Source organism: Cajanus cajan, chromosome 7 (assembly GCF_000230855.2).
Source record: "Cajanus cajan strain Asha chromosome 7, NIPB_CcT2T_4, whole genome shotgun sequence".
Taxonomy (NCBI): Eukaryota; Viridiplantae; Streptophyta; class Magnoliopsida; order Fabales; family Fabaceae; genus Cajanus; species Cajanus cajan.
The window spans coordinates 45,152,083-45,163,887 of record NC_138523.1 but is presented as its reverse complement, the minus strand read 5'-3'; the positions used below and the strand labels follow the sequence as shown (position 1 = coordinate 45,163,887).

The window sequence follows — 11,805 nt, the reverse complement described above, 5'->3', positions numbered from 1 at the left end:
TATATATTGCACATTTAATTTTTCATATAATATTAATGTAAATTTCACACTTAATTATTTAAAATATTTTTTTAAAATACCTATTAAAAAATTATCAAATTATTGTATACATTAATCATGAAATGCTATTTTTTAATACATTCAAATAATGTATAATTTTTTTTACTTAAATTTTATATTTTATATAAACATGAAAAAAACATTAATATATATAGAGAAAGAGTGAGAGAAAAAAGAGAAAGAGATAGAAGGAGGGATCAAATAACATAATTTATCAACTATTATAAACTTAATATAATATGAACGATTTGATTATTTTTAAATTATTATTTAATTTTAACAAAATTTGACATAAACATATTAAAAAGATATAAAGTTACAATTCATTAGTTAGTTTGACAAAATTTACGACTAATATATATATAAAGAGAAATGAAATGACATGAATGTAATTGTAAAAAGAGAAATGTTTTCCAGACCGACCTTTAAAAACAGACATAGGTGATAGGTGATAGGTGATAGGTAGAGAGAGAGAGAGAGGGGCTGTAAGTTGTAAGATGATGTTTGACGAGATGAAGAAGAGAGGTGTAGGAGGGAGTGAAGCTGAGACAGAGCGCAGAGACAACTTGGGTTCATCAACTTTATAAATCTCTACGCTCCGGCCCCACCCTCCAAACAGTAACACACTTTCCTTTTTTTGCTTCCCCTTGTTTTCTTCCGCCTCCTACTCCTACTCCTCCCTTTCCCAAGAGAGAGAGAAAGAGGTCCAAACCAAAAGATCTCAAAGGATTCCAGTCTGCTTCTGTGCGCGATCTGCATCACTCTCTCATCTTCCATCTCTTCATTTCGCAGATTCCCTCAGGTTAGGTTTGGTTTGGCTTGGTCGGTGAACCTTTCTGCTTCTCCCTTCTCTTTTGCCTCATGTTATGAGATTTGTCAACATAAAGATTGTTGCTTTCGTCGGTGGTTTCGAAAACCCACTGACTTCGTGCCATGGAAATTCTTCTTCTTTTTTTCTTCTTGCTGCTTTGTTATCTTGTTGCCTTTGCTTCCGCCACCGATGTTGAATTTGACAACTGCAACTGCGATGACGGGGAAGGGATTTGGAGCATACATAGCATACTCGTTGGCCAAAAAGTCAGCGACTTTTTCATTGCCGTTGCGTATTTCTCCATACCCATTGAACTCCTTTACTTTGTTAGCCGTTCAAACGTTCCATTCAAATTGCTCTTCCTTCAATTTATCGCCTTCATAGTGCTGTGTGGCTTGACCCATTTGCTCAATGCTTATTCTTATCACGGCGCTCCCTCCTTCCAGTTGTTGCTTTCCCTAACCGTTGCTAAGTTCCTCACTGCTCTTGTTTCCTGTGCAACTGCTTTGACCCTTCCCCCTCTCATCCCTCTTCTCCTCAAAATCAAGGTCAGGGAGCTCTTCCTGAGGCAGAATGTGATGGAGTTGGGTCAAGAGGTTGGGATGATGAAGAAACAGGAGGAGGCAAGCTGGCATGTTAGGATGCTCACTAGGGAAATTAGGAAGTCTCTTGACAAGCACACCATCTTGTACACCACCCTTGTTGAGCTTTCCAAGGCGTTGAAGTTGCATAATTGTGCAGTTTGGATGCCCAACGAGGACCGGCGAGAGATGCACTTGACCCATGAATTGAAAACAAACTCTGCCAAGAATTTTCCGACTTTCATTCCTGTGAATGATCCAGATGTATTGGAGATAAGAAAAACTAAGGGGGTGAGGATTTTGAGGCCTGATTCCGCTCTAGGGGCTGCAAGTAGTGGTGGGTCTGGGGAGTTGGGTGCTGTGGCAGCTATTCGTATGCCGTTACTTCATGTGTCGAATTTCAAAGGAGGGACTCCGGAGTTGGTTGAAACTTGTTATGCTATACTGGTTTTGGTTCTTCCAAGTTCAAGCTCAAGGGCTTGGACGTGTCATGAGATGGAGATAGTTGAAGTGGTTGCTGATCAGGTGGCTGTTGCCCTGTCTCATGCATCTGTTCTTGAAGAGTCTCAGCTGATGAGACAGAAGCTGGAAGAGAGGAACCGGGCATTGCAACAGGCTCAAAAGAACGCAATGATGGCCAGCGAGGCAAGGAAGTCGTTTCAGAAGGTGATGAGCCATGGAATGCGGAGGCCTATGCATTCTGTTCTGGGGATGCTTTCATTGTTTCAGGAGGATAATTTGAGATCTGAGCAGAAGATTATTGGTGATACAATGTTGAAAGTTGGCTATGTGATCTCGAGTTTGATTAATGATGTAATGGAGATTTCAGAAAATGAAAAGGGAGGCTTCCGGTTAGAGATGAAGCCTTTCCTTCTGCATTCAATGATGAGGGAAGCTGCTTGCATTGCCAAGTGCCTGTGTGTTTATGAAGGCTTTGGTTTTGAAATTGATGTCCAGAAGTCTTTGCCTGAAGCAGTTATGGGTGATGAGGCAAGGACTTTTCAAGTAATTTTGCACATGATTGGCTATTTATTGAACATGAACAACAAAGGGATCCTTAATTTTCGAGTTTTTCTTGAAAATGATGGTGGAGATAAGGATGATAAAAGTTTTGGAATGTGGAGATCAAGCGGTCAGAACGAGTATGTACATATAAAATTTGATTTTCAGATTACTGATAGGCCTCGGCAAGATGAAGCAACTTCAACAGCACATTATAGCCGTAGGAGGCAGTACTACAACAATGAACTTAAGGAGGGCCTAAACTTCAGCATGTGCAAGAAGTTAGTACAGGTTGGTGCATCATTATCTATATCAAATATGTGCATCACCATCTACTTGATTATATTCAGATATATAATATTTCCATGTTATCTTTTAACTGTAACTTGCTCCCTCCCCAAAGAGAATTTATGCGTTCATCCATTAACTGTATGAATGGTTAGCAGTTAGCTTTAGACCTTCGAATTACATTGATTAAACTAACCATTTGGTCCTTAATCTTATATTCAGGAATCAGTCCCTGTATCAAAAATCTTTAGTTATAGTCCATATACACCCTCATTATTTGTACACATTGGTCCACGCTTTTACTATATTTCATAAGTTTTAGTCCCTATATGTCTTTATTGGGACTAAAACTTGAGCCTTTTTCATATGAGGACTGATTTTTTAGCGAGTGTCACTGTCACCTATAGGGACCAAATGGTTAGTTTAACCTATTACAATTTATGCATATAGGATTGATTTGACAAATTTGCTGCTGACCTGTATTTTTGGAATAGGTGAGTTATCCAATGTAGAATTGTTTATGATGTTGGAAATGGGTGGTTAAAGTATCATAATAAATTAGATTGGGTGATATCTTGGTTTTGGTCGGACCAATGTTGCATATTAGCATGGTTGCTTGCATGTTACAAAACACAAGTTTGGTTCGAAAGTTTACTTGCCTCTTGTCAGTTATGGTTTTAGCCTGGGGAAATAATTTTGGGGATATCAAGTTAAATACTAGTTCTAAACGGCTATTGACATCTGCTGTTTCACTTCAATGATTTTATGTCTCCGTACAATCTTTTTTTTCTTCTTCTAGAGATGAATTTGAGATTCTATGCATCAAACATTTGACCTAGAAGAAATAAATATCACAACTTCAAAGTCAGCAACTAACTGAATGCAACATTTTTGAAGCCACCTTCTACATGCCTTAAAATATTAGGTTATCACCTTAACATTTGAAAGTTATATGTAGAGCATGGTGCTCAGTAGTGGAATCATCGTTGCTTGCTTTGCAAGTTTGCGTTAAGCTTAATTTGGCTCATATATTGCTGAATAATGGTGGCAACCTAGGATGCTCTAAGTGGATCTTTTACTCCAAATTGACTATGCACTGATCTGTCACTTTTACTGCCATTTTTTTTCATTAAAATGTAAAGCATTAATATGATAACTCCAACTATAGTTAAAGTATTTGTTTCTTCCGAGTTCTGACAATTCATCAAGAATGTCAAATTATGGGTAATCTGTTAATACAAAATTGCCGATTACTTTTATTTTATTTGACACAATTTTGATTAGATTCCTCTTTGTATGGGTTTCAGCTAAGAGCTGGCATTTCGTTTCTGTTGTGACTTAACTCAAAGTCATGATGTCCTTGGCTTAACATCATTGCAGGGAAGCTATTTTCCCGTATATTGGAAAAATCCTTGTGTTTACCTCATATATGTGTGTAACATCATTTATCCTTTGTGGGAGTTTATCCTTCCTAGATAATTGAAACTATGGATTCTGTTAGGCTCACAACTCAGGCGGGAAATATGAAGATTATAGTAGCAAAACGAAATGGCAATGATTACCATGTCTTTTTTTATTTGTAAGATCATTTCATTAGTTTTAGAATTTTCCTACCATTACTAGACTAGAAAAAATTGTTGTTTCCTTTGATCAGTTGGATTAGGCGACCAATAAGAAGGTTCGTGCATTTTGGGGTTACGTGGGTGTATGTATAGCTAGCTAAATCATAAAGTGGCATCTTGTGTAGCTCGGGAATCTGGTAAAGTAGGATCCTGCTTTTTATACACTCAAGATTTACAATAATATTCATTTAAGTACACAATTCTTATACTAAGGCACCGTAATTTCTGTGTTTCACTTTCATCCTAAACCCAAGTTTGTAGCTCTGAGCCTCTGACCCTTCCCTTCTGTTAGATGTTTTCAGAGAATGACCTTATGTAATGTTTTAATTCTTCACCGAATGATTGTTTTCGTAATTTTCTGACTTTATGGAAAAATATGCAGATGATGCAAGGTAATATATGGATATCACCAAACTCCCTGGGTTTGGTGCAAGGCATGACTCTTCTTCTAAAGTTTCAGATAGGACCAGCATCACTTGAAAAATCAATATTTGCATCTAAAGATTATTCAAATTCACAGTTGAGAGGCATAAAGGTTGTGTTAGCCGATGATGATGGTGTGAACAGGACCGTGACCAAGAAGCTACTTGAGAAGCTTGGTTGTCAAGTAACTGCTGTTTCATCAGGGTTTGAGTGCCTGAGTGCTGTAAGTGGCTCTGGTAACTCATTCCGAATCATCCTGTTGGATCTTCACATGCCTGAAATGGATGGTTTTGAAGTGGCAAAGAGGATCCGCAAGTTCCATAGCCGTAGTTGGCCCTTGATTGTAGCTCTTATAGCAAGTGCAGAAGAACATGTGAGGGAGAAATGCCTCCTTGCGGGAATGAATGGAATCATCCAAAAACCTATCCTACTTCATCAGATAGCAGATGAACTTAGAACAGTCCTACAAAGAGCAGGTGAAAAAATGTGAAGACAGTTTTGGAAAAACTTGCTTGGTTTAAGAAAATGTGATTTCATTAATAATAATTACAAAAATTAAAATGTCATGTTATTTTTACTTTTTTCCTATTTTCAAGCATTTGTAGGTTATGCTTTTATTATTATTTTTATTTTGGTAATGAGAGATAAAACAACAAAACAAAAACAAGATAATATTACAAACGGGGATACTGATGCTGGTTTATACGCTACAACTTGCCTCCATCGAACCGAGAGAGATGATATTAGGAGAAGAATCAAATGCGGGTTGATATTCGGAGGTGTTTGTTCTAAGGTTTTAGGAATACACTCATAAGAATATGATTTTTATGTATATTTGGATGATATTTAGTAATTTAACCAAAAAAAAATATAATTAAAAAAGTTGAAAAATAAAATTAGAAGAAAAAATGAGGTAAAATAAAATGGGGGTAGTCATTGTTGAAAAATAACTTTCATTTTCATCAGAATATAGAGATTCATCTTTCACTGTGAATAAGAAATAAAGCAAACGTAAATATTTTATATTATGAGAATGCAATAATTCTGGTGAATATTCTTTTAAAACTTGTAATAAACACATATACTCTTTTTTGAGAGCCCATTGATACTTTAAAACAAGCGTGAAATTTTTCAATATTTGAGTGTTGTTAATTTATCTTAAACCATATCACTATATAAAGGGATAAATGAGTATCCACTTTTTTTTTTTATAAAGAAAATTATACTTTTTATTTTATATTCTAAATTTTAATTTACTAATGCATAAATGAAATGAGAAAAGATATGTATATATATATATATATATATATATATAAATTGTTCATCCATTTAATAATAACTGTTCACTTTTTATTTTTTATTTTAACATAGTGTCTTTTTTTCTTAGTATACCTACTTGAGAGTACACTCGTAGTCTTCTGGGGTGTAGGAGGGCCGAACGAGAGCTTTAGGTGGATTCTTCGGAGGGGGGAGGTACCTGCAAAAGACACTCCAACGCTCAAGTCAGGATATGCACGATTTTCTAGGGTAATAAAATGAACAGTGACATACCTCTTTACGTGTGACCTATTTATAATACCTGACATAGACCTGAGCATGGTGGGCCTTCTCTGACATTTACCAAATTAGGTAATATGATGTTAATCGGTTGATTATGTCTTAATCATGTACTTATCCTTACTAATCATAATCGTCGTTCTAATTATTCGATGCTGACTTTTGGCCGAGCCGAGACAACACGGCCGAAACGTCCTCTCTCGGCTTCTGGCCGAGCCAATAGGGGAAGAGTACAGTTCTTAGTCCCCTGTCGGACCGAAGTGGTATTCGAGCAGTATCATCTGATAGTATATGGCATGCCGGTCCACGTGGCCGATCCACGTGGCCGAGCCGAGATGTTGCCTGAGCTGTGTCAATATCTGATAGGACATGACGTGCCGGTCCACGTGGCCAATCCACGTGGCCGATAAGGTCCTTCCGGTACACTTAGTAATTTATAAATCAGCAATAATTTTTCTTGAGAAAATTTTCCTATATGATAACATCACGTGAGGTGAAGTAAATACAAGACATTAAACTAAACATACTAAAAAAAGTGAGCTTTACTCACAATTTTGTGGTGTCCTCCTTTGGAGGTTTATGAACTAATAAAATTTTGCTTGACCCTTCCTGTATATATAATATTAGAAGCCCTCCCTGCTAGGAAAAAACTTGGGACTAGGAAAAAGTAAGAATGAAAGAAACATGAGAAAAGAAAAATGAATCAAGAGTAAGTAAAATTTTAGGTTTTTTGGACTAATTTTAATGAAAAATTAAGACGTGTTCAATTCGGAATAAACAAGAAAGGCGCATGGATTGGGCAAATGGAGCGAGAATGAGTGGTGAAGTCGAAGCAGAAGCAGAATACTTCTGCAAGGACTTCGAGTGGGAAGACCTAAGATCAGAGGTGGAAGCAAACCCTTGCTTTTCCTACCACTTCCAATCCGCTCCTTCATCGTCGTCGCCGTCGCCACAATCCGACGTCCAAGCATGGAAGCAATTTCACCTCCGTCATTCCTCCGGAAAATTCTTCAAGGTCCCTTCCCTTTTCCTCTTCGTATTCTCGCATTCAATTTCCCCAACTAACCTCTTCATTCCATCCAGGAGAGACGCTATTTGTTGAAAGAGTTCCCCGAACTACTTTCCTGTCCCCCAAACTCTAAGCTCTTGGAAATTGGTTGCGGCAATGCCAGCACTGCTCTTCCTATTCTACGGTTCGCTTCTTCTCTTGGATTATTTTCCTTTATCGTTTCATTTTTGGGGATTTTTTTTTAATGTTTATTCCTGTGTAGGGCCAACAAAGATGTGATTGTTTATGCATGCGACTGTAGTGACGAGACTCTTGAGAGGGCTAAAGAGATTGTAAGTGGTGCCACCACAGTTGCTTCCATTCACCATCGTTTCCGTACATTCTGTTGTGACCTTTCCACTAATGGATTCCCATATTGGCTGGCATGCAACTCTTGCCGAGATCAATTCTCACAAAAGCAGTCACAATGCTTGTCAGGTTACTTTGCTTTACCTTTATGCTACGCTTAATTGCACATTTTGCCTCTCATGTTTCATAGTTTTGCAAATCTTGCCTCTCAACTTTCAAATTTGGACATTTTACCACCAAATTTCAAAATTATGCACATTTTGTTGCCCCTTAGTTGACTGTTTGAATTATAGCGGTGTCACACAGTTAACTAAAAAGATGATAAAATGTGTGAAATGTTAAAATTTAGGTGACAAAATGTGCAAATTTTAAAGTTGACATCGGAAAAATTCGCAAAATGGTGAAACATGGATAGTAAAAAATACAATTAAGCCTTTATGTTATGCAATGACTCAATCAAAAAGTTAGACTTGGTTCTTTCTGTTCTCTCTAGGTGTCAGAGAGAATAATGGACTGCATTCTACCAATCCCTATCCGTCCGAAGAGTTTGGCTGTTGTGTTGGCGGAGTAGATTTTGTAACGCTGGTCTGAACTTTTCTCCTCTAAAATTATCAGTAGTTCAATGATATGGTGCTTCCAGACCTTGACCATATGTTAGAACTATAATCATCACCTTGAGTTACTTTAGGGTTAAATATTATTTCAAATGTTTCTCTTTGAAAGCGATGCAGAACATATGTTACAGATATATACTCTCCATGTCCATGTATTAGTCTTTTTCTAAAACGAAAACTTTGTTTCAATTTATCTGTCCATGTATTAGTCTTTGAACTATAATCGAGGAAGGTTGTGCATAGAAGTCATTCAGAGAGATTGTTTGCAGAACTGGGTCCTGTAACCCAGTTGAAAAGGGGGACCCTACCCTTCTGAAGGATTATCTTCCTTGTTCATTCATTCTCCAATAACAGCACTGTATTCTTTCCTCCATTCTCCATTCTTGCCTCTTCTATATTCTATTCATATTGCATTTTGCTACCTAGTGGGTTGTTTTCTAAGTTGTAAAACCACGTGACATTTTGCTTTAGTGATCTTTATTATTTTTATGTCAACTCAGCTTTTCCTTGATTCTTTATGGTGCGTAATGCTCATTATCTCTACATAGCTATAATTTGGAATATGCATGCATTCATACTTTAATGTCAGTGGTTTCATATGTACTTTTTAGTCTACTTGTGCCTCTTATTTATCAGTTGCTTTTATGTTTACTACAACTTTCTGAGACTCATTGTGTATATGATTGTTTTACCTTAGTGATGTTTAATCTCTCTATGTTAGCTATCTAAATTCTTCAGTATACACAAACGGCTTTATCTGTATTCTGCTTAATAAATCATAAACTCAGTCGACTATTGTAAGTTAAAAATTCTTGACCTCTCATTCTGTAAGTTGCTTGTTTTGACATGTCATGTCAGGTATTCACTTTATCAGCTGTACCTCCGGAAAGGATGCCAAAGTCTATCAAGGAATGTTTTGTTGTGTTAAAGCCAGGAGGCATGGTTTTTTTTAGGGACTACGGTAATAAACAAACTAGCCAACTTATTCTGTACAGAGCGTTTGGGAAAATAATTTCTTAGCTTTATGTTATCCTAAGTAGTTCTTTAGAAAGCTTAAGTACTGGCAATGACTGAACCCCTTGTAATCAGGCCTCTATGATATGACCATGCTTCGATTTGAGCCTGATAAGCGAGTGGGATTCAGGGAATACATGCGGTCTGATGGAACGCGATCATATTTCTTTTGTTTGGATACTGTACGGAGCCTATTTTTGGGTGCAGGCTTCACCGAGGTACTTTTCTTGCTTAATTGGAAAACAAAAATATTTGGGGTTGGTATAACTGATGGATCTCTAATTATTTTTTAATAGAAACATAAGTTGACTTGTGTTCCTGCACAAGGTTTATTATTGCTAGTTCTTGTATGTGTGAATTGAGTTTAGAATCTGTTGACTGTTGGTGTTTGTTCATGATAACTTTCATCTGTCAACCTTCTTTTAAAATTTTAGGTGTCTCCAATGTTTGTGGTGTGTTTCTGACATTATTTTCCACTGACTACCTCTAATTTGTTAGTTTATGAACTGTGCAGCTTGAGCTTGATTATTGTTGTGTGAAGTCTGTAAATCGTCAGAAAGGGAAGTGCATGCGAAGAGTGTGGGTTCACGGGAAGTTCCAGAAACCTGCGCTTGGTTGTCAATAATCTCCCTTGGTGTGCGGTGTGCCTGTGTGAAGCCGGATGAAGAGTATAAAAGAGAAACAGGTAGAAAATACAAGTCAAGAATTCTGATGTTTCTGTAGTCCTTTATTTTCACTCCCAAATTTTGGTGCACTGGGCATTTGAAGTGGTTAGTTTTGGAAGAAAAAAAAAATTTAGATCTCATGACTGCAGTTCAGATAATCTATTTATGAATTGCTTACGTGTGTTGTATTCAATGAGAATTAGTTAAGTTACAATTTTCTTATTATTAAAAAAATATTAATCTGGAAATTACAGCCAAAATTCATGCTAACTTGCACGCTAGCGGGGCCCAAATTACAAATAATAAATGGACACTGGATTAAGCAATAGCTGTTTTAATGCTAGCTAGAATCAGGAATGAGATAAGCGTGTCTTAGTGAGCCGTCAGGAACACTTTGGAGGAGTTTAAGTTTAATGGAATGGAGTATGGTATGGTGTATAGACAGTGGACAGTGCTGCTGTTATTGTAGTTGAACAATGTCACATGCAACCTTCTTTGACTACTGAACGCTTACCCAGTCAGTCAATATAATTTAGAAGTGCAAACTGCAAATGAAGTGCGACCACTCCACATTTTTTTGAGTTTTGGAGATAAGGTGCAACGTGTCCAATAGGTATGCATTATGTTTCCTACTATTGTGTTTGGTTACAGAGGAGGGTCGGAGGGTTTTTGTTTTTGTTTTTTTTTTTTAATAAAATTTTGCTATTTGGTTTAATTTTTAAGAGGGAATAAGAGGATGAGAAAGGGAAGTAAAATCCTTTTTCATCAGTTTAGCGTCTCTTCAATATTGACGAGATTTGAAGGGGGGAGAAGAGATTTAAAATATTGAGTGAAGTATTTAAATTATCTTATGTTTTTTAAATTAAAATTATAAGGATATAAAGGTAAAATAATTTTTAAAATCAAATAAGAAACTAGTTTTTTTAACTCTCTTCCATTAAAATATTTTTCCTCTCTTCCTTTTAACCGTACAAAATTTCTAACTCTTCATTTTTTTTAATCAAATAGACCCTAAAATAATAAAAATTAAAATGTAAAGTTTTGCCACCAAGACTGGACCATTTCAACCTTACATGAGAAACTTATTTTTTAATACTCTATAATACATAATGGGACTTGGTTGAACTTTTTCATATATGAAAATGAAATAATATGAAAGTATCATTTTTATGTGAAAATTAAAATATTCAATTTCAATCTTTAAATTAAAATAAATAAGTTAAATTAAAAGAATATAAATAAAATCATAATAATTTTTATTATTATTGTTATTATTATAGTCATTGTGCCTTTGTCATCACCATGTCCTAACCCGTCTTATTATTAAACCTACTCTTAGACAAAAAAATTATGTGGAAAATTGTTATTTTATGCCACTTTTGAGTAAAACAAAATTTATAATTAGAGTTAAAATCAGTCAAGTTAACAATTAAATCAAACATATGAAGAATTTTAAAAACTTTAATGTTAACCAATATTAATCATTCAAAATGCACAACATAAATATATTTTTTTATATATAAAAATTTTGTAACAAAGAAAAACTTGAAAATTTAATATATATATATATATATATATATATATATATATATATATATATATATATATATATATAAAGAGAGAGAGAGAGTGAGTGAGAGAGAGATTGATTCGTGCTATTCATAACTGATATACTAATTTGACTAATAAGATTAGTTTGGATAAATAACTTAATTAAGATTCTATTCAATAAATGTTTATGTAATAAAAACTATAAATGCTTAAAATTTAATAGGTTGTTGTATTTGGGTATACATGTTGATAAACACTGT

The 11,805-nt window shown here is 35.5% G+C and overlaps 2 protein-coding genes across 2 annotated transcripts; both read left to right on the top strand.

Annotated features, from left to right (window-relative positions):
- Positions 1 to 481: 481 nt before the first annotated feature.
- Positions 482 to 5,353, top strand: EIN4 (Signal transduction histidine kinase, hybrid-type, ethylene sensor). The gene is made up of 2 exons (XM_020367499.3): positions 482 to 2,745; positions 4,747 to 5,353. Exons 1-2 carry the CDS (start codon positions 994 to 996, stop codon positions 5,275 to 5,277), a joined length of 2,283 nt encoding a protein of 760 aa, XP_020223088.1. The 5' UTR covers positions 482 to 993; the 3' UTR covers positions 5,278 to 5,353.
- A 1,615-nt stretch (positions 5,354 to 6,968) lies between these two features.
- LOC109805441 (Methyltransferase family protein) lies at positions 6,969 to 10,171 on the top strand. Its single transcript, XM_020367510.3, has 7 exons — positions 6,969 to 7,359; positions 7,428 to 7,537; positions 7,616 to 7,830; positions 8,195 to 8,286; positions 9,174 to 9,276; positions 9,405 to 9,547; positions 9,844 to 10,171. Exons 1-7 carry the CDS (start codon positions 7,135 to 7,137, stop codon positions 9,952 to 9,954), a joined length of 999 nt encoding a protein of 332 aa, XP_020223099.1. The 5' UTR covers positions 6,969 to 7,134; the 3' UTR covers positions 9,955 to 10,171.
- The last annotated feature ends 1,634 nt before the right edge of the window (positions 10,172 to 11,805 follow it).